The following is a 24,032-nucleotide window of genomic DNA, read 5'->3' as shown; positions in this document are numbered from 1 at the left end:
CATAACATCTATGTTAGCTTTCAACATGAATGCATTCGATTCAAAACAACTTACTTTCTAGATGATTCCAATTTTTACAATTTTTTAGTTATTTCGTTCTCTATTTCTATTTGAGAGAATCCTAAGCTTACTTTTGAAATCAGTTTTTTTCTTCTTCTAGTTACTGAATCATCTTGAAAGGACATCCCATATTTAAGATGATACCTCAATAATTATGTGAAAAATTTGATCATAGTTGCTATTATCTGTGTCTCATTTTTTCAATAAAATAATGTGGCATAAAATAGTGATAATTTAAGGTTTGGTCCACTGCACAAAAATATACAATACATTAAAAATGTCAAGTTATTAGTAGTCAACTATGTCTATTGCTTCCACGACCGAGGCAGTTTCTTCTGGTGCATGTGACACGTAGTAGTTGTTACAGTTACTGGCCTGTTGCTGCTTGGAAAGTGACCAAATTCTTGGGAACAAGGGAAATTTCTTCAGGATTTATATACTATATTAGTTTAGACACATAAAGATACCAAAGAAATCTGGAGGTGAATTACTACTATTCTGTAGACATCTTTATTGTCTTGTGAAGTGAGGTATGGCGAATAGTTATGGGGATAATTTGGAAAATGGCTAATGAAGATGAAGTGTTTGTAGATCTGAAACAGGATAAACATTATGGAATTTCTACTGTCAGTCAATGATTTGCAATTTTTTGATACTATGATACTGGGATGGTAGAGTGAGGTGAAATGGAGAATAATTCTCTAGTGAACAAATGAGGGATATTACTGGTTTTCAACTTTGAATCTCACATCAATTATTTTTCATATAGCCTTTTTCATAGTATAACCTTCTAGAAACGGAAAATCAAGGATGTATTGGCCTAGTGATTAAGATTGAGGTGTTGTGAACGATAGGTCATAGGTTCGAACCTTCTTCCCCTTCTTTGTACTTTGTACTTTGTACTGTCTTCGTGGTTTCATATATATTAAAAAAAAACTTCTAGAAACGGAAAAGTTTAAGTAAGTATCATGCTTAAAATGAAGTTTAAGTAAGTATGACCGTGTAACTTTCACATGAAATAAAGAACATTTTTCTGAATTACCTCTATGCCCTATAGTACGAATTGACTTATGCTTTGTTAAAAAATATTTTGGTGCTTTTTATTGAAAGCATTACAGTAATTAGCCCACTTTTAACTTTTGAGAAGGTTAATATTAACTTTATATTTATTATTGAGAATTCTCTTTTGATGAGAATATTGTATAATTACTGTTGAAAGATATTTATTAGAAAAGTTAGATTTAAGAAACATCGAAAAGCATTTAAAGGCTTTTGTCCTTGCTAAAACTCACTATTGAATAAAGTTGAATTGAGCTTGAGGTGAAGAACACTTTAAACGAAAGTGAAATAGAATAAATTTGGCGTAAGTCAATGGAACTTTTACCTTGTCTTCACTTGGAAGACAGTTAAAAAGGATTTACTTTACTGTCCTGGTCTCTCCCATGGTTGATATTTTTACATCTTCATTAGGAAGTATACAAAGGCTTGACTTCATCCAATTTTTTTTCCAACCGAATTTAACTTGAAATATCAATAGTACATATTGTAGTTAAATAATGTATTATATAACCAATTGGTTGTTGGTTCAGTGGTGATTGGGGTTGAACTTGGTAGGGAGGACCACGTGTTCGATCCTCTACAACAACAGTTGGGAGGGACTGGAACCTAACCATCCAGAATTTGCTCTGAAGTCGGATTAGTCCTAAGGATGAAGCGGGTGGTAACAACAAAAAAAAAATATTAATGTACTATAATAATGAAATTGAGATTAATCGATCTATATGATAATATGTAATGTAAACCGACCTAACGATATCGTCCAATATCAATCAAAGGAGGCCAAAATGTTAAAATCCTTTAAAATCTAGAATTGTAATCCATTTTTAACATTTGAAATTTTGATTGGGGTCAACTTTTAGCACTTTTTTTTTCAATGACCCTTTTAAATTCTTTTGTAACATTTGGAAATTGTCTAAAAAAACCTAAGTTAAAACTGAAATAAATGATAAACAAAACGAAACTCCAAAAGTATTGTATTTCAATGAATAAGAAAATGGATTGTATATAAGTTGTCACCAACAATCTTGATTATGCTTATTCTAAGTATATATTACAATTATTATAGAATGAAGGAAGTAGAAATTTTTGTTTTTTGGATTGGTAAGATCAAATTACCCTGCTAGACCCTAACCTTGCAGAGGTTAATTCGGTCTAGGTTAATGGACTAAACATTATGAGAATAGAGTAAAGAATAAGGGAAATCTAAAAGTGCTTTTAATAGAAATTGAAATCTCAACTCTCAAGCTTAAGGTTGGAACTTAGAAGATACTTCCTCCGTTTCTTTTTAAGTGACACATTTCTTGTTTTCACGTTTGCCAATGCATTATTTTAACCATTAATATCTTCAATTATTAATAAATAAAAATTATAAAAAGTTGATATTAAAAAAATTCACATTCAGACGAATCAAACAAGATTCCACATGACTATGTTTTTCTTAAAATGTAAATCACCAAAGCTAATTTAAATTGTGAATAGTAAACACTATGTAAATGTGTCACTTAAAAAAAGCGGAGGAAGTACATCACAACCACAGAGGGAGTAGAAAGTAGAAACTGTTATAATAAAAAATTAGAGAATTCAGAAAATAATGTAGAGAGGAAGTGTGGGGAGCTACTACTTTACTTGGCATCTCTTTATCAGTTTTCACTTTTTGCAAGCTACTGAAATACTATATTTAGTATTACAATCTTCTCCAACTAGAAACTATAACACTTTTAAAAATAAGTGAGGGCAAGTTCTGAAGTCATGGGCATACTATATTTAGTACTAAAAATTTGCTAAAATATAAACAAAGAATCGACATCACGTGAGGGGTTTTTGATTTTCGACAGTTAAAGTGGCAAAAAAGATGGAAAGTCTCACATTCTGATCTTTTGGTCATGTCTATTTGCTTTATTAAGTGTGGGTTTAGATGCTCTGGCCTTGTAATATATGCCTGCTGTGGAGAGAAGATTTCGAGAGGAAAAAATAGACTAAGATTTGGAGTATCTGTTTAATGTATTTTTTTTTCAAAGGGATACTTAAATAGTTTTGAATGTGTGCCTAACTGCCTATATACACATGGGTACGCGAATTTGAGTAATATTTATTTCTGTGTCAAGGTGTGTATCTTTCAATAGTATATAGGAATTTTGCCTTATCAAGCTTAGCTTGGCTCACTTATTAGGAATTGCACCTCATAACTTTAAGATTAGGGGTTCGAATCCTATCAAGTGAGGGGTATTTGGAAGAGAATTCTCCTTATAACTCTCGCTCCTTCCAAGTGCCTGGGCATGTGGGTTGGGCTCTGTGCAAGGGCGGGGTCTGTAGGTTATTCATCTTATGAAAAAAAATATGGAAGATTTGTCTATTAAAAAAAATGAGTGCAGGTTAAAAAGTAGTTGAAATTAAGAAGTGTTAAGCAAAAACTTTAATTTGAGGTCCGCTGAATTCGACTTTTTTTTTTCCTAAATTTTACTTATTTGATAGAACTTTTCTTATATTTTTCAACGTTTCTTAATTTTTTGAAATTTTTTTTTCTTTGGACTTTCGAGAACTATTTTTTTTTGTTAAAATTTACTTGTTTCTATAAAAAATTTCACACTTTTCTTATTTTTATGGACCTTTCCGCAACCTTTCTTATTATTTCTGATATTCTCTATACCTTTTCTAATTATAAGTGAAGAATAAGTTAAAGAGTTTAAAAATCGTAAACTAGTTGGAAATTACTAAACATTTTTTAACTTGAAAAGCTGGAAGGAGAAAGAAAAGTTAGAGAATGATACTCTGCTTTGTATTTTGGCATTATTCACTTTCTACGGAGAGTAGTGGAAATATAAATGGTTGGAGCGTCTCTCTCGATTCCAGAAACTCTTACACATTATTAAGTGTATTGCATGATCTTTTTGGAGCATATATACATCATACTCCCTTGTGTAGAATATAATATGCACATTTCTAGGGAGTAATTATCGTCTTCTCTCACAAATATCTTTCTTTATCGTACTAGAAAAACACCCTAAAATATCGTTCTAAATATCCAATATATCACAAAGATGACACTAAATTGCGCAAAAATGCCAATATTTTGCCCAATCTAAGAAAAATTTGCCATTTCTTCCTACCTTAACTCTTGATATATCTTAAGTATGGGTATCCTAGGATGTCCGATGTCTTAGAAACTGTGAAGATGGAAGAAAAACAAATGTAAGCTAAGACTCTAAATAACTTAAAAAGTTTATAAACTCTTCCGTTGTCGAAGCGGCGAACCTCCACCTACATAATAGTACTACTAGTCTTCTACTACGACTCATACGTGAGCCCTGAAATGAATGGTATGACTATATTCTTAATCATGTTAAGTGTTAACTCTCAAGTACTTAATTATATTAATTGACTTTTTATAAAAAAAATATATAAAACATTAATGTTTGGCGATTAATATAATCATCAAGCAGTTTCATTAATCACAGCTTAATCATCAACGTATTAGTGGTCTCAAAGTGCTTTGTGTGTGCATGGCACGTTCAATTTTATAAGAATGGTTATTGATTTGAATAAATCAAATCTAAACAAATTATTCAAAGTTGTTTTTCTTAACGAACTTTTAATTAGTGTTATAAATTGTTTTTTTTTATCCATATGAGCCACGAGAGCAGTACAAATAAGAGAAGGGGATTCGAACCTGTAACATATCGTTCATAGGATAATTTTTCATACTATAAAGTCTATGATAGAAAAATGAATGTAATTATCAGCAAATTAGGCGGTGTAATATGAAAATCTCAATTTATTAACAATCAACTAGAAAGCAACAGGATCAAGAGTTTTTTTTTTTTTACAATTTAACTCATTTCATTAATACTCATAAAAGAGTTCAAGGCATACATTGAAATACCAAACTACACCACCTTGAGCGATAAAACGAACACCATAAGCACCAAAACAACTACTCCAAAACAACAAGAAACCACTAGACCAAGCTAGAGTATCAACAACTTCCAAATTGAGAAACCTAGAAACAACACCTAAACTTACCGACTGAAAAAACCAAACTAAGGCAACAAGATCAAAACAAAGTAACAAAGAAACTCATGAACTCCTTAAATATTGAAGTAGGGAAACCCATTTACCCATTGGGATACTCCTCACTATACCATTTCCTTGCAACTTGAACTCCCTTTTTCTTCACCTTAATCTGGCGAAGAACTTGAGATTGATGATTCTTCTCCATATTGCGATGGAACCCAAGGTGATTAAGCAATTGACATTGATTTTTCTTAAATGGCCTTTGTAAAGTAGGAATTGGCACAACATTGCTCATATTAGAATCAGGCGACAATAATGAATCAACACTAAGATCACCACGATCACCAATTGAAACTGCATTTCTACCATTTCCATTACCACAAGTAGAGACATCATCTCCATCAACATAGACTAAACTTCCTTTGATACACACCTCATTTGCAAAAGAAAGGGTACTTCCATTGCCACATAAACTAGCATTTTCTGATAATCTCTCTAGATTTGTGGACATTTTTTCCTTGTTGACACTGTTGTTTTTGAAAGGTTCATTGTTCAACAAGCACATTGCATCACAAGTGATATTTGATTCCTTAACATGATGAATCATGCGCTCTAACTTAGGATGACTAGAGTCAAACTGCAGATTTTCCCAGTTTAGTAGAGCATCAACTTCTAATTTGAGCTCACTATCGTGAGTGAGGGGCGAACTTTCTTGTTGAAGAAACGCACAAGAATCTGAACCGATATCCCTGCATTCACTAACAATAGCAGCAACTAGACTCGAACCCTCTTGAGAAACATGAAGAAAAGCATGGACAAAATTCCTCCAAGGATTAACACTACCTAATGCAGGGACAAGAACTGAATACCATATACCCTTAATCTTCACACTTAACTTCAAAAACCACCCCCAGCGATTACAACCAGATTGAATTTTCCACCAAAGGCAACCAAATCGTCTAGAATGTTCAAATTCAATCAACTTTGAGCAACCATTAAGGACATTGGAAACCCATTCAATCAACTTAATCGGAAAATTTATCCACCGTTTTCGATTATGTGACTGAATAAATCCTCTTAGATATGTTGCGGAGATATGGCTCCTTCCCCTTCTTTCAATTCTGATTCGTATTTTTCATAGAGAAATCTATGATCAAGGATAGAACAAGATCCATTTTGCATCAAATCTAAGGGATTCCTTAGTTCGGGACGAAGGAACAATGTCACTAGATCATTCTGACTGCAATATTTTTCTGCCCGTAATGATCCCACCAGAGCGCCTTTTACTTTTAATAGGCCATGAACTAGATAATAATCATTCTCAACGAGTTCATAATAAGTGGTCCCATTTTTTTCATCGGATTCGGGTAGAGACCAAATATCTTGAGCAACTAATCTGACAGAACAACTCAAAAGATAAAGAAGTATCGTTAAATTTGATTAGATATTTGATCACTTAATATTCTCGGTCCGACAATTTTAACAAATTATCTTGTAATGAGGTTTGAATTTATAATTATCTGACTCTAGAAGATTTTTGTGTAACAGCATCATACAATTTTTTATACCTTCAAATACTTATTATTTCATTAATTCACACTTGAATCGATGGACACAATTTCGTAGTTTATATTAGCAAAAGGTACTACTCCCTCCGTTTCAAAATATAAGGCATTCACACTTTATGAAAATTTACTTTGACCACAAATATCTCTCATAATATGATAAATAAAAATTATACCATTGCATACGTCTTGAAAAATACCATAATAACATTTATTTTAAAAAAATTCTATAAACATATATTGAGAGAAATTAACGATCAAAGTTCGACCTCAAACATCGTGCGTGCCTTATATTTTGAAATGGAGATAGTACTATCAATTATTTTATAATAATTCTTCAGTGAATCAGAATTTCCTAGAAGGAGAATTAAGTCAAAAATGGTCATGATTACTTCCTCTGTTTCAAAATATAAGGCACGCACGATGTTCGAGGTCAAACTTTGACCGTTAATTACTCTCAATTTATGTTGATAGAAAATTTTAAAAAATAATGTTATTATCATATTTTTTAAGGGAATCCAACTGAATAATTTTAATAAATTTTATCTATCGTATCTGAGAGATATTTGTGGTCAAAGTGAATTTTCGTAAAACGTGAATGTCTTATATTTTGAAACAAATGGAGTAATTCTCAATAACAGTGAAATTTGAAGATTTTGAACTTTGAAGGTTTTGGTTTCTCCTCTTTAATTTCGTGGCTCTAGAGGTGAGACCTTGGAATTGATGCCTCATTGACTTGGTCATCAATTCCTTGTTTAACTACTAGTACTTCGGTTTCATCTGAAATCTGAATACATGCATAGTACAAGTACTTGTTAGTTCCTAGCTAGTGGGTAGAAATTTCGTGATTTGAAAACTTTTAAATAGTTCTCGTAATCCTAGTTCATAGTACTATACACATTTTCACATTTAACCAGTTCATACTGCTTCTACGGGGTTTTCAATTATTCAAACCTATAATGTTCCCGACTTCTGTCAATTTGAGCGTAATTGTTGGCTATTGTTTCGTTAACAAAACACCCCCCAAGCCCTAACCAATTGGTCAACATAGCAGTGCTAACGAGGATTTTTTTTTAAGGGGAAAAACATGATATTATTTTGTATTCTATTGATAACGAATCCATCAAAACATTAGGAGCCACGTTCATCAGAGAGTTGTTCTCCTGAATTCGCTCAACTTCAAAAGGGATGAATTTACCTAAATTATGGGTTATATAGTTTCCGTCACGTTTAACATGTGACTATGCAATGATGGAATAATGCATACTAGAAGAAAAATATTATGCAGGACCAGATCAAGATCCGTGAGATAAATGGCATGTTTCGAGAGACGGTTAATGACGGTTTCACAGTCGGATTTCACCATAACATCTTGCAAGCCGAACCTTTGCTCAAGACAAACGACCATTTTTATAGCCTTAGCTTCGGCTACTTCTACAAAACAGTGGGCACGAACCCTTCGTGTCGCAGCAAATAAGACACGTCAAGTGGAGTCACGTGCAATGGCACCCAAGCCTATCCAACCGTCAACAGCAAGGGAAACATCAAAATTAAGTTTGACAAAACCTGTGGGTGTGCAGACCAAATACGAGGGTTGTTGCTTGGAGAAGACACACGAGTAAGATAAATCTGCTTCACATACGAGCCATGCTCCTCGACCCATCTTGAAACACGGGCTAAAAGAACATTATGAGGCGTCACCATGTTGTTGAATACCATGAAATTACGAACTGATTGCAACTGAACTGAACTGAAATAAATTAAATTACAACTAATAGAAATGATAATTAGAGCTGAACTAAACTGATTGCAATTGAACTGAACTGATTGCAGCTGAACTAAACTGAAAATTATGAGGAGAACATACCCTTAATAGCCGTGAAGAAAATTTTATAAGCCCAATATATCAAGTTATGTTTTCTAATAAATAAATTAGTGAAAAAAAGTTTCAAAATTTTGTAATATTTGAGCATAAAATTAAGAGAGGAAGATAAAGGAGGAAAAGTTTATTGGAGTGCAATTGGTAAGGCGTCGTTACATGATTGTTTCATATTCTAAAAAAATAGAAAGGTTTTGATTATCTAATGAAGAGCCTTAAATATGATCTAAAACGAGGAATTAGGAATCTCATGAAAGAAATGTTAACAGATTTTTTCGGGGCAGCTAAGGAATCTTTTACTTAGTAATCAAATAAACACCCAAACAAATGTAGAGTGTAGATTGCAGAAGATTGCAAAAGCGAAAGAGCGAGAGGGATGAACATGTAAAAACCTGGAGCAAATAAAAATATGAAATGGCAAAAGCCTCGCTTCGAAAGCAGAAAAATTAATTTATTAGATTATCATAATTATTCATAAGCATGTGACCCAAAATTTAAATTTAACTAAAGCAGAAGCAGATGAAATTTTTTAATATATATTCGGATGTATCGTGAGCAATGAGCATGATATCGTATAATAGGCGTATACTTAAGGCTAGTTTTTTTCGTTGCTCAATTATTGAAATCATCAAATGAGTAAAAATATACTAAAAAAAGAGAGTTCGAATGAACAAAAATTAGTTTTGGGTGTATGGGAGGGGGATGAGAGGCGCGAGGGAAGGAGGGTTGGGGAGGTGCGAGCGAGGCGAGCAGGGGAGGGGGGCAGTCGGAAAGGGGCCTACAGGGGTTGTCGGGGAGGGGAAGGGGGCTGCCGGAAAGGGGCTTGCAGGGGTTGCCGGGGAGGGGGTGGGGCTGGGGTTGGGTGGTGGGTCTAGGGTTTGGGGGGTAGGGTTAGGTTAGGGAGAGTTTAGGGTTTAATTAGGTTTAATTTGGTTAATTAGGTTGATTTAGGGCTAATTAGGTTGAGTTATGACAAACTTGTAAATACAATCTAACGGAGCACTAACGTCCGTTAATAGTAAGAGTATCTGGTGAATTTTGTTAAAAATCAGGGGTATATGGTGAATTTTGAAAAAAGTTGGAGTATTTGGTGAATAAATTTTTTTATCAGGGACATTTGATAAAAAAACTGATAATAATAATAATAATAATAATAATAATAATAATAATAATAATAATAAAATAATAATAATAATAATAATAAAAAAGAATTAATTTCCCCGTAGAGTTTGAAAGGGCAACTGGTATCTCCGGTAAAGGTCACGTGATATTACACCACAGGGAATCTGTGGAAATTCCAAGGCCCCAAAATATTTGGTTGAGTCACTATGTAAAAAAGGAGTCAGCCCCTTCAATTTCACCTTCTCCTTGAAGCCATTGGATATATGGGTCCCACTTGCTACGTGTCATAATCACCTTCCACCGTTAAATGCGGCGCCTCGCAAAATATCTCGGAGCTTCACCGGAAATACACAGATATACTGTAACTGAAAATAAAGAGAGTAAAAGGATACTGTATTAGAGCAGAGAGCAAGAGACATACTAATCTCACCCAACCCCACTATATACTGTCACCCATCACTCTGTCACAAGCACTTCCTTCTCTTCTTCAATTACAGCTGCCCATATAGTACTACTATGTTTTTTTTTTTTTAAATTAGAATATATAATTAATCCGAAAATCAACTACCCTTACTAGATTACTAGTTTACCGGGCATATCAACTCAAGGTTGGGTATAAAGCTAAACAACTTAGAATTAAATGTCCAACATATTGTTGGGATGAGGATTCGAACTTTGGACAATATCCTGGAATTCGGGGCAGTATTCCACTGAGAGCAACTCCAACGATAGTTATTAGATCCCAGCTTGCAATTTACCAATAGTTGGAGTTAGTAGCTTTGTTGTTGAAGAGAAAACAAGTTTGTTGCTTTAAACGACCAAATAGCTCCACAAAGCTACTTGCTTTGTCAATTTTTTGTGGGCACACACTTCCACTTTTCTCTTTCACATTTTACTTTCCAATACATAAAAACTCCAAGTGGTTGTAGTTTTCCAATGAAAGAGGTTCTAACTTGAAAATATTGCAGTTTGAAAATCTGATGTTACACATACACACAAAAGCTACAAATAGTTGTAGACTTGTAGTTTGTTATTGTAGTTGCTCTGAGCTACCACCTCTCCATCATACAGTACTGCTATGTAAAGTGAAGTATTATTTTTTTCTTTATTTTTCAAATTCAAAAAAATAAAACATTTTAAGTCCTATAAAAAAGCAGGACTATTAAGTTGGGACCTCCCTTCGTCAAATATCGCCGTAACAGTATTCCGTTATTTCCTATCTATCTAGTTTTTACTACTATCATCTTCCTTATCTTTCTTCTCCTTCCTCATCCATCCTTCATCTTCTCTATATCTCTCTAAAAGTTTCACCAACTCGTGCTTCAAAGTAGTACCTTTAGAAACCAAATATTCTTCTTTCTTTCTTTCTTTCCCCAGTAACAAAAACCTCTTTTTTTTTCTCTCTCTTCTTTCTATAGAGAGAAAAACACAGTCATTTTGTACTCTGTGCTAACTCTTACCATTACATTTGAAAGCTTCAATTTGAAGCTCTTCTTTTCTTTCCACAACTTTATAATCTTCTTTCTTTTTCTTTATTCCTCGAGTCTCACCGAATCTCTTTTTTTTTTTGCCTTCTCTATATCACGCTCATTTCGCACGCCCTCTTCTTCTCCCTCTCTTTTTGTTCTCTCTCTTCTTCTTCTTCTCCTTTAAATGTAAAACAAGAAAACAAAAAACCATACAAAAATGGAGTCTCATATATTTCCTTCTTCTATTAAATTCACAGAGCATAAAAATCATACTATTCTTGTTCATAAACAAATTCGAACTAAATCATCATCTCAAAATAATTATTATCCAAAAATTGTTAGAATCTCTGTTACTGATGCTGATGCTACTGATTCTTCTGGAGAAGAAGATGAACAAAACTCTAGTTATAACTTTCAACGACGTCGTCGTCGTATTAAGAGGTTTATTAACGAGGTTAACATTGAACCTTGTTCTACTTCTTCTGCTTTTTCAACTACTACTGAACCTGAATACGCTGTTTTACCTGCTAATAACGGCGTCGATTTAAAAAGGCCTAAGAAGAAAAAGAAGAAATGTTCTCCTGTGAAACAGGTATTACATGGTCATGGTGGGAAGAAGTTTAGAGGTGTGAGACAAAGACCGTGGGGAAAATGGGCGGCTGAGATTAGAGATCCGTTGCGACGTGTACGGTTGTGGTTAGGCACGTATGATACAGCTGAAGAAGCTGCTATGGTGTATGATAACGCTGCTATTCAACTTCGTGGACCCCATGCTCTCACTAATTTCTCCACTCCACCACCTCCACCACCACCTACACCTAAGAAGCTTTCTCTCTCCTCCACGTCATCGTCAGATTACGACGATGGGTCCCACCTCCACACTCCATCCATCTACTCACCTACCTCTGTACTCCGCTTTCAGCCCGAGCCCGAACCCGAGCCCGTGAGCCCGAGGGTGGAGCCCGTATTAGTGAAGGAGGAGAAATTACAAGAATGCCAGCCGTTGGGACCCACGCCAACTACTTCGTCGTCGTCGTCGCCTTACGTGTCGTGTTTTGATTCGTTGTTCCCGAGTGACTTTTTTGATTTTGATGGTACAGTACCCGACTTGTTTGAGGATTCGGGTTTTGGGAGTGAGGATGGACACGTGTTCGGTCACGATTGTAATGCGGATATGTTATTTAACGGTGGTGATGATCATGATGATTTTGGTTTGTTCGGGTCATCGGGTTTGTCAAGTCATGATTATTTTCCGGATATTGGAGATATATTTGGGTCCGACCCACTTGTTGCTATATGAGTTTTGATTTATTTTATTTTATTTTTCTTCTCTTTTTAGTGCTTTTTCCGAGTTTTTTTTGCAAGTAATTTTGCAAAAAGAAGGTTTTGTAAACGGCGGGAACGAGTTAAAGCTATTTTTGTTTTATTATTAATTTTATTTATATTTGTTTGTTTAAATTTTAAATATGTTAATTATGTGTTTAGAACTTGTATTATGTAATCTATTATCATCAAGTGTATTTATCATAAGTACGTAGTTTTGTCATATTAATGACATTTTCTCCCCTCAAAAAAAAAAGAAAAAAAAAATGACATTTTCACTAAATTTTAGTGCTTTTTTTCTCGACGGGTCATAATGTTATTTACTATCGATCGTCTAAATCGGAAAAAACTTTATCTGCTCAATGGGACAACAACTTACTACTAATAAAAATAAATATATTGTGGAATCCAATTCATCAGTTCTAATAGTTTTTTAATACCATATTTCTAGTGAGTTAACTACTCACCAGATAGAGATAATATTGCCCTTTTTATTGGTTTTGTTAATAAGTAAGTTCGCCTAAAAAGTAGAGATTACTCATTACTATTTGAACTTGATAATGTATAAGTATTGTGGAGTAGTAATAATAATAATTAATTAGAAGTATGAGACTTTAAACTTGTACCTGTAGTCTTTTGATAGATTGCGTGAATACATAAAAATAAGTTTTTATAACAAATTTGATGGTGATATTTTTTTATTATATTATATGTTAATGGCAAATTGATTGGAAAATTTTAGTTTTGACTTGTGAAGAAAGGTCAATTCCTTAACTCACTAAAAGATATTGTTAGTACATGTTTTATGGAGGATGGGGTAATTGCACTTCATAAGGTTGATGTTCATGTCTTGGTCGTGAGGTGGAAAGGCCACTAATTATAGTGAAGCCGCCACAATAATTAGACAAAACAATAATTATGAATCTTTCCATACCATTCCACGTCTTTTTCCATTCCTTAGACTTGAAAACAAGGTTTTAAAGATTTTAACTTATGTTGCATTTGTTTTGCCTAAGGGGGCCAAATTAAAGGAAGTAAGTATCTCATTAAATTGAAGTTAATCCTATATAGAACTACTAGTATCTTTTGCACGTGACGCGTGTGTGACATCGCATGTAGGTAATTTTGTGAAAGTTTTAATATAATCGTCATTTAAGTGTATTGTTCTATTTTTTGTTTTTATTGGTGCAAATATAAGTGCTTTGCAGTTGTAGTTCTTAAAAAAAAAAGAGAAAATACAGTTTGTATTTTTGTTGGTTATTAGGGGTATTTTGGGTAAAGAGGGTGGATACCGAAAATTTAGGAGTTCTCATATATAATAGAGATTATTTTAGATTATTAGTTAAGAAAAAAAGGTTATATGCCTAAAATAGTATGAATTTATAATTGAAAGGGATGGTGAGATGATAGTAATCCTATTGTACGTTTGTAACATTTTTGTTTTTAAGTTGGTAAGATGATGGATCCTATTGAACTGACATCTCATACAGGAATAACCAGTCAGGTTTGCAGGTCAAATTCCTTGGAGGAAGGGAGGATAATGGTAAGAGAAATCTCACTCCAAAGACTCCCTAATAGGATGAGGTTAAACCTTTACTACTAGGCCACGCCTTGCTTGACAACATGCATGCTTATATAATTACTTATTATTCGTAATTTGACCAATAAGATACCATTTTGAGACGTCAAGAAAGAGCTAATCATAGACTTACAATGAGGAGTGATAAAACGCTCATCATGAGCGGTTATCACTGCCCACTCACAGGGATAATGCGTAATTTAACAATGACAAAAAGGATAAAGTGGTAATTTAACAATTAAATAAAGTCAATATAATATTAGAAAATTTAACAATACACAAACATGGGTTGAATTAACAAAAACATGGGTTTCAAACACAAACAGAGGTTGATTTAACAATAACAAAGGTTTCAAATACACACAAATGGTTCGTATCAATAATCAAATGTACTTTTTTTTGGGGGGGGGGGGAGAAGCTGAATGCGACACACAAATAATTGCAACTTTTTTCTTTATGACAAAAATCACATATTTAATTACTTTTTCACAAACAAGGGTTGAGTTAACAAAAACGTGGTTTTCAAATCTACAAACATAAGTTGGTTTAACAATAATAAGGATTTCAAATACACAAACATAGGTATGTTTTTTTTTTCTGACAAAAGTGTCACATCAACTTTTTTTAATAATATATGACTGTGAGTGGGCGTGATAACCTAACTGCTTATGATGAACGTTTTATCACTACTCGACTCATAATAGTAGGAGTTCAAAAGAAAGAACATAAATTTTCATTCTGGGATAGGGGCCTCTCAAAATGGGGACATTAAGAGGTAGCTCAACTGCTCGGTTGTTCCCCCATCAGAGACCCCACTGTTTACTGTGAGTAGTGCATATACTAGATCTGGGCATGGGCCGGGCAGGGCCTGTTCACGGGATCGGTCCGCGGGCTTGGGGAAATGGCGGGCCGGGATTGAAAAATCCAAATTTTTTCCTCAGCCAGGGCCCGTGCCTCCCGTGGGCCTGGCCCATGTTTTATGTTTTGTTTTTGTATTTTTCACAGTTTTAGGCTAAAAAACAAAGGAAAGGAGCGTTCTCCCCGCGGGCCGGCACACACAGGCTCGTGCCGGTGCGGGCCTGGAATAAAATTTCTTGACCGTGACAGGCCCGCGACCCACGTAGCGGACAACGAGCCGGGCCTCGAGTAGGCTCGTGTCGGGCCGGACCCAAATCCCCGACCCATGCCCACCTCTAGCGTCTACTATACACTCAGACGTAGATTGCTTGAGCAACTTAAGATGCATGTAAACCAATGTGATTATGTGAAGTGTGCGAGTTAATGTCCGAGAACACATGCCACTCAAGATGTAACATCGCGTATATAAGTATAACATCTTTTAGGCATCTTTTATGCGACAATATTTGCAACTTACAAGTTGGTTCAATAAATCAACAAATCATTGCAAACAAAAGAGGTAATATATACTTACATAGACTGCACCTTTGAGGTTAGTTGAATCCCTAATTTTTATCAACTAGGGAAATTTTCAACTATGCCTTTTGTGCTATAGAGCACAAAAGTACTTTAGATAATATCCTCTTTACTTTAATAAAAATAGCACCCTTATATGATAGCATCTTGTGCTATTTTTCTATCTTTAAAGGATAAATTCCTTCCCTTAATATGTGTAATCTTCTAAAAGGAAATCTCACTTTAGCTCTTATTCTATATCCCCTGATTATTTTATGGCATTTCCCTAACTTATAATTTATAAACGTGGGTTTAAAAAAACAAATGAAGAAATTAATTAATAGGTTACCACTCAATTTACTTTGCATAAAATTGATTCTGATAAGTGATGCCCACAACTCGCTAGTTATACTCATCAACAAGAAGAAGTCAGCCCCACCGCATCTACCACTTTGTATAGTGATGATTGTTTCTCCCAATCTATTATTAATTCTATTATATGCGTTTTTAAAATGTTTTGACTTAAAATTCATAAATTAAGCTAAGATCGAAAGTTTTTGTCTTACATACCATTCAATATAAGTTACTAACATAAGTTTCAAGCATGATTTAGTTTGTGCTTACTTCAACCGAAATTTAACTATCAGAATTGATTAGTTATGAAGTTAGCTAAATTATTATCTGAACTAAATGACTCTAAACATAACTTATCAACCCTTATCATATTTTATTCTAGCTTTGAATTGAACTTAATTGTCTTTATTAGTCCTTAACTGAACTTTTTTGCAATTTATAGTTTATTCAGGTGAATGATGCCTAACATATTGAGGCAATTTAGGTCAAATTTGGCTAGATTTCGTGTTTGTATTATGTAACTTTTGGGTTTCCCTGAAAAATCTTGAGTTTGTGTTGTATGAGTTTCAGTTGTATTGTTGTGTTATATCATAATTTGTTAGCTACATTCTCAATTGAACGACATGCTAGGGAATGGTGGAATTCTACCGTTATTTGATGACAAATACATCATTGGGCCAGTACACAAAGGCAAGAGGAGAGAGTGATCACATACAAACCCATATGAAGTTCTATCTTAAAACCAATCGACAATTAAAGGAGTAGTCTATTAAACTTATATATTAGTCATCCTCTCTTTCTTTTTTTTATTCAATGTGGGACAAGCTCTTATATTGATTAAACCTTAACGTTTGACGAGAAATGACTTTTTGGGGAAGTAGATGCTATATAAATTTCCTTATCATTGTTTCTAGACAAAATCTCACTCTTGGAAAATTGAATATTTATTGTAAAAAATGCTCTGAAAAGTCTTTGGCTGTCATTTGAAATTTACATAAAGAAGGCTGCATCCGCATGTAGCAAACGAGCAAATGTAGCAAATGTTATGAGGATCTAGTTATCTTGGAATTGCATACTGAATCTGGAAGGTATGGTTATGAAAACATTCAAATAATGAAAGAACCTAGAGCCAAAGAACTTGCTTTCACTTCAATCAAGGCAAGTGATACAGTTTAAAAAAAGACCATATGGAGCTTTGAATATTGATACTCTTCTTTCCAATTGCCGTTTTCCTAGCCTTACTTATGGGCTATGGCGGGTTGCTATCACATTGTTTTTGGTAGTTTTTATTGGTAGATTACTATCAAATTGTGATAGAGTATAAATCTATTCCTAGGGCCTCAACCATCAGCTTAAACTTTTGGTTGAGTTGGTCCTTTGACAAATTAGCCGTTTCTTCTTTGATGGGAGATTACTACTAACTTCTTTCTCATCTGTTATTCTCACTCGGAATCTTGTACTATTCATAATTCGAGAGAATTTTCTAAATTCTTCTCAATATATAAGAAAAAAATATAGGTATGTGAGATCTTATTTGATTCGTTTCAGTACTTTATTAATATTCAACCGAGATAAGTTATACTGATATGCAATGAAAGTTATTTGTAGTAAAAAAAAAATATATATATGCAAACACACAAGTCAAAACAGGATCAGATGAACAAAAAGAAGGGAGAGAGTATAAAACGATACTCACTTAAGTTGATGTCACAATACTTAATCTTTATACTTTTTTACATATCTATAATTAAAGATATAAAGAGTTAAAGTTATGCAATAATAAACCTGACCGTCAAAATATTGCAAATATGAGAAAAGGGAGGAAGTACTAGGGCAGCTTATCGGTCGAGTCGGGACCAAACTGTAGTCTGTTTGGCTTGTGTTCGTTTAAGTTTATTCGGGCTCAAGCCGAGCTTGAAGCTTAACGAGTCAAACTTTATTCAAGCCGAGGTCGAACTGTTCATGAACAAGCTTGACTCTTTATCACCCCTAGTTTTCACATGTTTTCTTTGTTTTTCCTTTTTTAATATTTGAGATTTATAGGTTTTCTTTTAAACAATGGAACTATTAACTTATTATTGTATGATATCTAGATTAATATATATATTATTTTTCTACATAAAAGTATAATCGAACCCGTTCACGAGCTGTCAAGTCGAGCTTTGCCTATTCCAACTCGGCTCGTTAAAGTCTCGAGTCGAGCCACCACGAGTTGAACTTTAACCGAGTCGATCCCAAACTATTCACGAACATGCCAGACTCATTATCACCTTTAGGAAATACTCCCTCCGTTTCCTAAAGATCTTCCCACTTACTGTTCCTACAGATACCAAGGAAAATCAAGTTGTGTGGGGCATGGTGTGAGTAAAGTAGGAGAGATAAAGGGGTTAAATAAATAAACAAATAAAAAGGGGTTAAAGTAGGAGAGAGAAAGGGAGTAAAATTGAATTAATAATGTAATGATGGAACATATGATAGTGACATGAGAGGGTAAATAGGGAAATTTGTTTTGCCAAATAAGGAATAAAGCAAAAGAGGGAAAATCTTTTGGAAACACCTTTAAACGGAAAGAGGGAAGATCTTTAGGAAACGGAGGAAGTACTCTAGTATGTACAGATTGAACTCCAAACAAGAAAAATAATAACTAGTGATAAAAAAAAAAATCTAGGTTTACGTATACCCAAATATTCGGTATAGGTTTTGATAGGAGTCAGGCGAGGTATTATGGAGGATTGGGGGCTGCATGTAATTAGCCTATGATGCGGTCCCCTCGGCTGGGCCCCCTTTGCCTCAGTGCTTCTCCCAAGTTGCCGAAGATTTTAGATAATCGAAGTGCAGTAGAGTATCATTTGGCCCAAATTCTAGTGCGATGTGGGAGGGATATGGGCTCTACAATGAACTACTCCCTCCGTCTTTTATTAGTTTACCCCTTTTGACTTTTGACACTATTCACATACATGACTTTGACTATCTTTTGTAATTTGTACTTAAGGAAAAATATAGTCATGTGAGATCTTGTTGGATTCGTCTCGATGTGTATTATCCAAATATCAACTTTTTGTAATTTTTGCTTATCGAAAATTAGAGATATTAAGGTTATAATTAGTATGTCGGCAAATGTGCCCCAAAGAAATGGGTAAACTAATAAAAGACGGAGCTTATTATAGAAATTTTTACCCTACTATTTATTTTTATTTTTAGGGAAAAGGAAAACTATAAAGAGTTACAAATCTTTTTCGAAAAACTATATCCTAATTCCTAACTGCTTTGATGGAACAATGTCCTCAACATGGCGGTTTAGGAATTTACAATATTACTCCAATGTAATATGAGGATAAAAAAGGGAGCTATATATAATTGCACAAAAAGGGTGCTATGATAATTACTAACCCTGTTATTAATGAGTAATGACTATTATAATGTTAGAAATAGTATTTTGAAGAAGTTTGGACGATATAAATATATTTTTTCGCCGAGGATTTTAATTTTCATGTTTAATGGATTTCCGGTGAGTCTTAGTAGATTAGTCTCCTTGATGAAATATATCGAAAAACTACTTATTTATCATTATGCGATATGAATATAGTATAGTTGGCATTTTTATGATTATTATTATTATTATTGTAATAATAATAATAATGTTATTTATGTGTATTGAGATATTATGGGAAATCGGATGGATCTTTCAAGCACACAGTGATACACTTTGCTACAAGAATTTTACTGACCTATTATGATCAACGAGTTCACGGTAAACCCTTGTGAGATACGAAGAAGAGAACAATAGAAATTAGTTGTTGACAAACTGTATTCGCTACCATCTGTTTGAAGGTTGTGTTTTTCAAAAATTGGTTGTTTGGTATGCATAGAAATTTAATTCCCATATATGGAAAGTTAAATTTCCTAGGAAGTTATTTCCTTATGTATTCCTAGAAAATGACCATAATATGTTTGGTTGAGATAAAAAAATGTATTTTGCATGAATTCTGAATGACCGAGGTGGGGGAGTGGGGTGGGGGGGTTGAATAGATTCCCACTTTTAGTTGGAATTTAGTGGTTGTTTGGTATACAGGAAGTTATTTAGGCAATATAAATTCCCATGATTTGTCTTATTTGTGTAGTTGTTTGATTGACGTGAAGTGGAAAAATACGAGGAATGAAATTTTATGGGAATTTAAGATTCCCATAAAATGTAGGAACTGATCCTACCCTCCCTTGGTCATTCACAATTCCAACACAAATTCCTATAAATTACAACTTCCCTTATAACTACTAAACAACGACTAATTTCTAGGAATTTCATAAGTGAATTAAATCCCCGCAAATTGTAAATTCGTATGGAAAACTAATTCCTAGTGCAACCAAACAAGCACTTAAATTTCCCAAGAAATTCTCAATGCTTTTCCCCACTTCATATCAACCAAACATCTACCCAAGTCAGAAAAATCATGAGAATTTTTTATTGCCTACATGATTTCTTATATACCAAACAACCACTGAGAGTTTTTGTTGGTCAAATTCAAAGATATATATATTCTTAAGATAACATGAAAAAGATTAAGGTTGACTTAATTGGTTAGAGGCCCTTCTTTCACCCCTGTGACAGGGGTTGGCTTCTTGTCCCTTACAATGTTGGATCTATAAATCCCCGCACCTACAAGAAATCTTCATCTTAATTACCTAAAAAATTGAGATGATAAAATTATATATGACTTTTACGTTCTCAAATGCGTGACCATTATTAAAGGTTGGTATCTCATAATTAATATATACTTCCTCCATCTCCCAAATAGATTTTTCATTTCTCCAATGCACATTTTGTATCGTTAATATCTGTAATTACATATTCGTAAAAAATTTAAAAGTATGTTTTACATAATGTATAGTACAATGAGATGAATCAAACTATATTTTTTTTCTTAAATAAACAAACTATATATGACTATGTTTTTTCCTTATATATCGAAATTTTCTTTATACACCCATTTCATTTTGCATATTTGAATATATAAATCCTTACTATAGTACTGATATCTTTTTGGTCAAACCATGAGGTACTTTGACAAGTAATACTAGAATCAAAGAATTATAAAAATCCAACATGGTCTCCCCTAAATAATCTATGATGTTCCACAAAATCCCACAATTTTTTGTCATATAGGATGATTACAATTGAAGTATCTCCTTAAAAGGGAAAGGCAAGATATTTTGGTGTAGCTTCTTATTATCAATTGGATTGAAAAGTCGTTATCATTTTTAGCTGTTTAAAGGAAAGGGGGTGAAGGGGAGTCACGGATATATGAAGTATAATATATGGTCACACATACACACTAGAATCTGGTTCACTTATCCCCTAGTAGGACGAAATTATACGTAGCAGATAAAAAGACCACAAATGAGAGCAAACAACTTGGGAGTATTTTGATGTTTCAACCCCAAAATATGTGCATAAAACACCAAAAGTTTTATATCAAGGTAAATCTGTATCACACAATAGCACGCTATGCACCACATTTATTTCATTTCGACATGCAAATCAAATATGTAAGACAGCAAAAGGATGTAATAAAATGTAAAGGTATCAGCTTTCTCTGATCAGTATTACATGTCCTTTTCCATACTTCTTATTTTCCATTCATTAATCTTTTGTCTGTTGGAGTAAAAAGGGTGGTTGTGTTTTAGTTGTTTAAGGCTAACTGTATGTAGTTTGTATAGCGAAACATAATTAAGGTTTAAATGGATTCATGTCGTTCAACACTCGTGTACTTCCTTTGTTTTATATTACTTGAAACAATTCTAGCTCCAAGTAAGCTTATTGGTGTATAGTTTAATAATCAATTTGATGTTTTAAAACTACATGTCGAGGTGAATCTGCCACGACGCCAGAAAGTTATGTGTGGTATTTTGTCAATGCAACTCGTTCTATTGATGATGTGAGCAAAAGAAATATATACAACCCTATTCATTAACAATTAAAACTAAAGTGGGCCTGCCAAGCTAATCATTCAGCTTGAATGACATCACGAATATAATGACAGTCAACTTCAATGTGTTTAGTGCGTTCATGAAAAATAGGATTTTGTGCAATATAAAAAACAGACTTACTAACACTGAAAAGAGATATGGTACGCGAATGAGACGCTCCAAGACTACACAGTAGGGTACGTAGTCATTTCAATTCAGCAATCAGCCATCAAACGATATTCAGTTTCAGCTGAAGAGCGAGACATAGTGTGTTGTTTGCGGGTCTTAATTCCAAGAGATAGGAAAAGCACCAAGGTACAATCCATCCGGTCACAGAACGTTGGGTTACGGGGAAACTAGCCCAATCAGAAACACACCAAGCAGTCAAATGTAAGTCATTAGGGGAGGAGACAACAATACCTTGGCCATAACACCCCTTCAAACAACGGACCACCCGTAGAGCTGCACCTCAATGTTGTTGGCAGGGCTGATGCATAAATTAAGTCAGAACATGAACAACATAAGCCAAATAAGGACGCGTGAAAGGCCAAGTAAATGAGATGACCCACCAATTGTCGATATTGAGCAGGATCAGAATATAGTGGCCCATCAGCACGAGCCAAGTGGTGATTAAGCTCAAGGGGAGTGTTAGCTGGTTTAGCTCCCAACAAACCTGTCTTAGAAATAATGTCAAGAGTGTATTTTCGTTGAGAAAGAAAGAAAACGTCAACACTACGAGCAACCTCAATGCCCAAAAAATATTTCAGAGGCCCCAAATCTTTCATGCGAAAACTATCACCAAGATATTGCTTGAAAGAAGTGAGAGCATCAGAATCATTGTCAGAGATGATGGTCATCAACATATATCAAGACATTCAAACGAACACGTCCACGACTGTAAGTAAAGAGAGAATAGTCAGAATAGGAGTGAGAGAAACCATACTGACGCAAAGAAGTAAGTTTAGCAAACCAACACCGGGGGACTTGACACCATAAACAAATTTCTACAGGCGGCACACCTTTCTAGGAGTAGAAGTGTTGAAGTCAGGGGGAAGCTTCATATACACCTCCTCATCAAGATCACAATGAAGGAAGGCATTGTGAACATACATGTGCTGATCGATGTACATCCTAGTTCTGAGAGGCTGCAACAGCCAAGAAATCCCGAACCGTAACCATCTTAGTAATAGGAGCAAATGTTTCACTATAATCAATGCCTTCAACTTGATGATTACCCGGAATCACCAAACCAGCTTAGCTTTGAGGCGTTCAACACTACCATCTAAATGATATTTTATTTCCAGGTATGATTATCCTCAAGGGCATCAATTTCTTTCTCACGCCACTCAAAGGTGGATCTCCGAAAGTGGATTTCTAGATAGTTTTTGGTGTAGGTATCTCATATTCAAAACACCTTGGAAAAATAGAAGTTTTATTTTTTAAAAGAAAAGAGTGGAACTCATTCTTGATAACAGGTATATAGTTTTCCTCCTATTTCATTTAGTTCCGAGCTTATTAAGCAATTATATTTACGCTCATGTATGTACTAAAGTAAAAGTCATTAAAGTCAATATTTTTTATTAAAGTTCTCTTCTAAACCTATTAATACTTAATAAATAGTTTTATTGAAATTATGAATAGAAGATTTATCAAACATTAATTGAAATAATGACATTCAAAATTAAATTTCAACAAATACCAATTATATGAATATTAGACTGGAAATCAGAATAATAATTTACACTTCAAATGTCCAAACACTTTCATATACTTAACGATTACTCAGATATTACCTAGTGACAAACTGACAATAAGTTGATATTTTGGGTAATTAAAGAGGACAGAAATGTGTTTTGACTGTATGCCTGCACCTGAATATAACTAACTTTTAAGTTTTAACTATGCTAGGGGTGTGAAACTAATTTCAAACCCTATAATTAAGAAGGTAGATGCAAATTTTAGAATATCACGAGAGAAAATGACGTGAGTAGTTTGTCTTGATGCATGCAGTTTGTAGCTTCGGTGCAACTAATTGTGGGCTATAACGCTTAAACAAGAAGCTAAAGGAGGCTGCAGCTTGCAGAACCATATTGCGTATCTGAGTTGCAGGCCTTGCAGCTGCATTTGTTCCGCAAGGAACAAGTGGGTCCATTTCTCATTAATCTCTCTTTGGAATGGTACGTGAGATTTGAGATTGAATTTTGTTTACATCATTAGTATATTAAAATTATAAC

At 34.1% G+C, this 24,032-nt stretch overlaps 1 protein-coding gene across 1 annotated transcript; it reads left to right on the top strand.

The window, feature by feature from the left end:
- The first annotated feature begins 10,857 nt into the window (after positions 1-10,857).
- On the top strand, positions 10,858-12,727 carry LOC104892198 (ethylene-responsive transcription factor CRF2). The gene has a single exon (XM_010678050.4). The coding sequence runs from the start codon at positions 11,383-11,385 to the stop codon at positions 12,463-12,465; it is 1,083 nt and encodes a 360-aa protein (XP_010676352.2). The 5' UTR covers positions 10,858-11,382; the 3' UTR covers positions 12,466-12,727.
- Positions 12,728-24,032: the final 11,305 nt, after the last annotated feature.

This window comes from Beta vulgaris, chromosome 5 (assembly GCF_026745355.1).
Source record: "Beta vulgaris subsp. vulgaris cultivar EL10 chromosome 5, EL10.2, whole genome shotgun sequence".
NCBI classification, from domain to species: domain Eukaryota; kingdom Viridiplantae; phylum Streptophyta; class Magnoliopsida; order Caryophyllales; family Amaranthaceae; genus Beta; species Beta vulgaris.
The sequence above is the reverse complement of the archived record's forward strand: the minus strand, read 5'-3'. Positions and strand labels throughout refer to the sequence as shown.

Excerpts from the sequence above, each read along its gene's own strand:
- LOC104892198 (XM_010678050.4), top strand. The coding sequence starts at position 11,383 with ATGGAGTCTCATATATTTCCTTCTTCTATTAAATTCACAGAGCATAAA.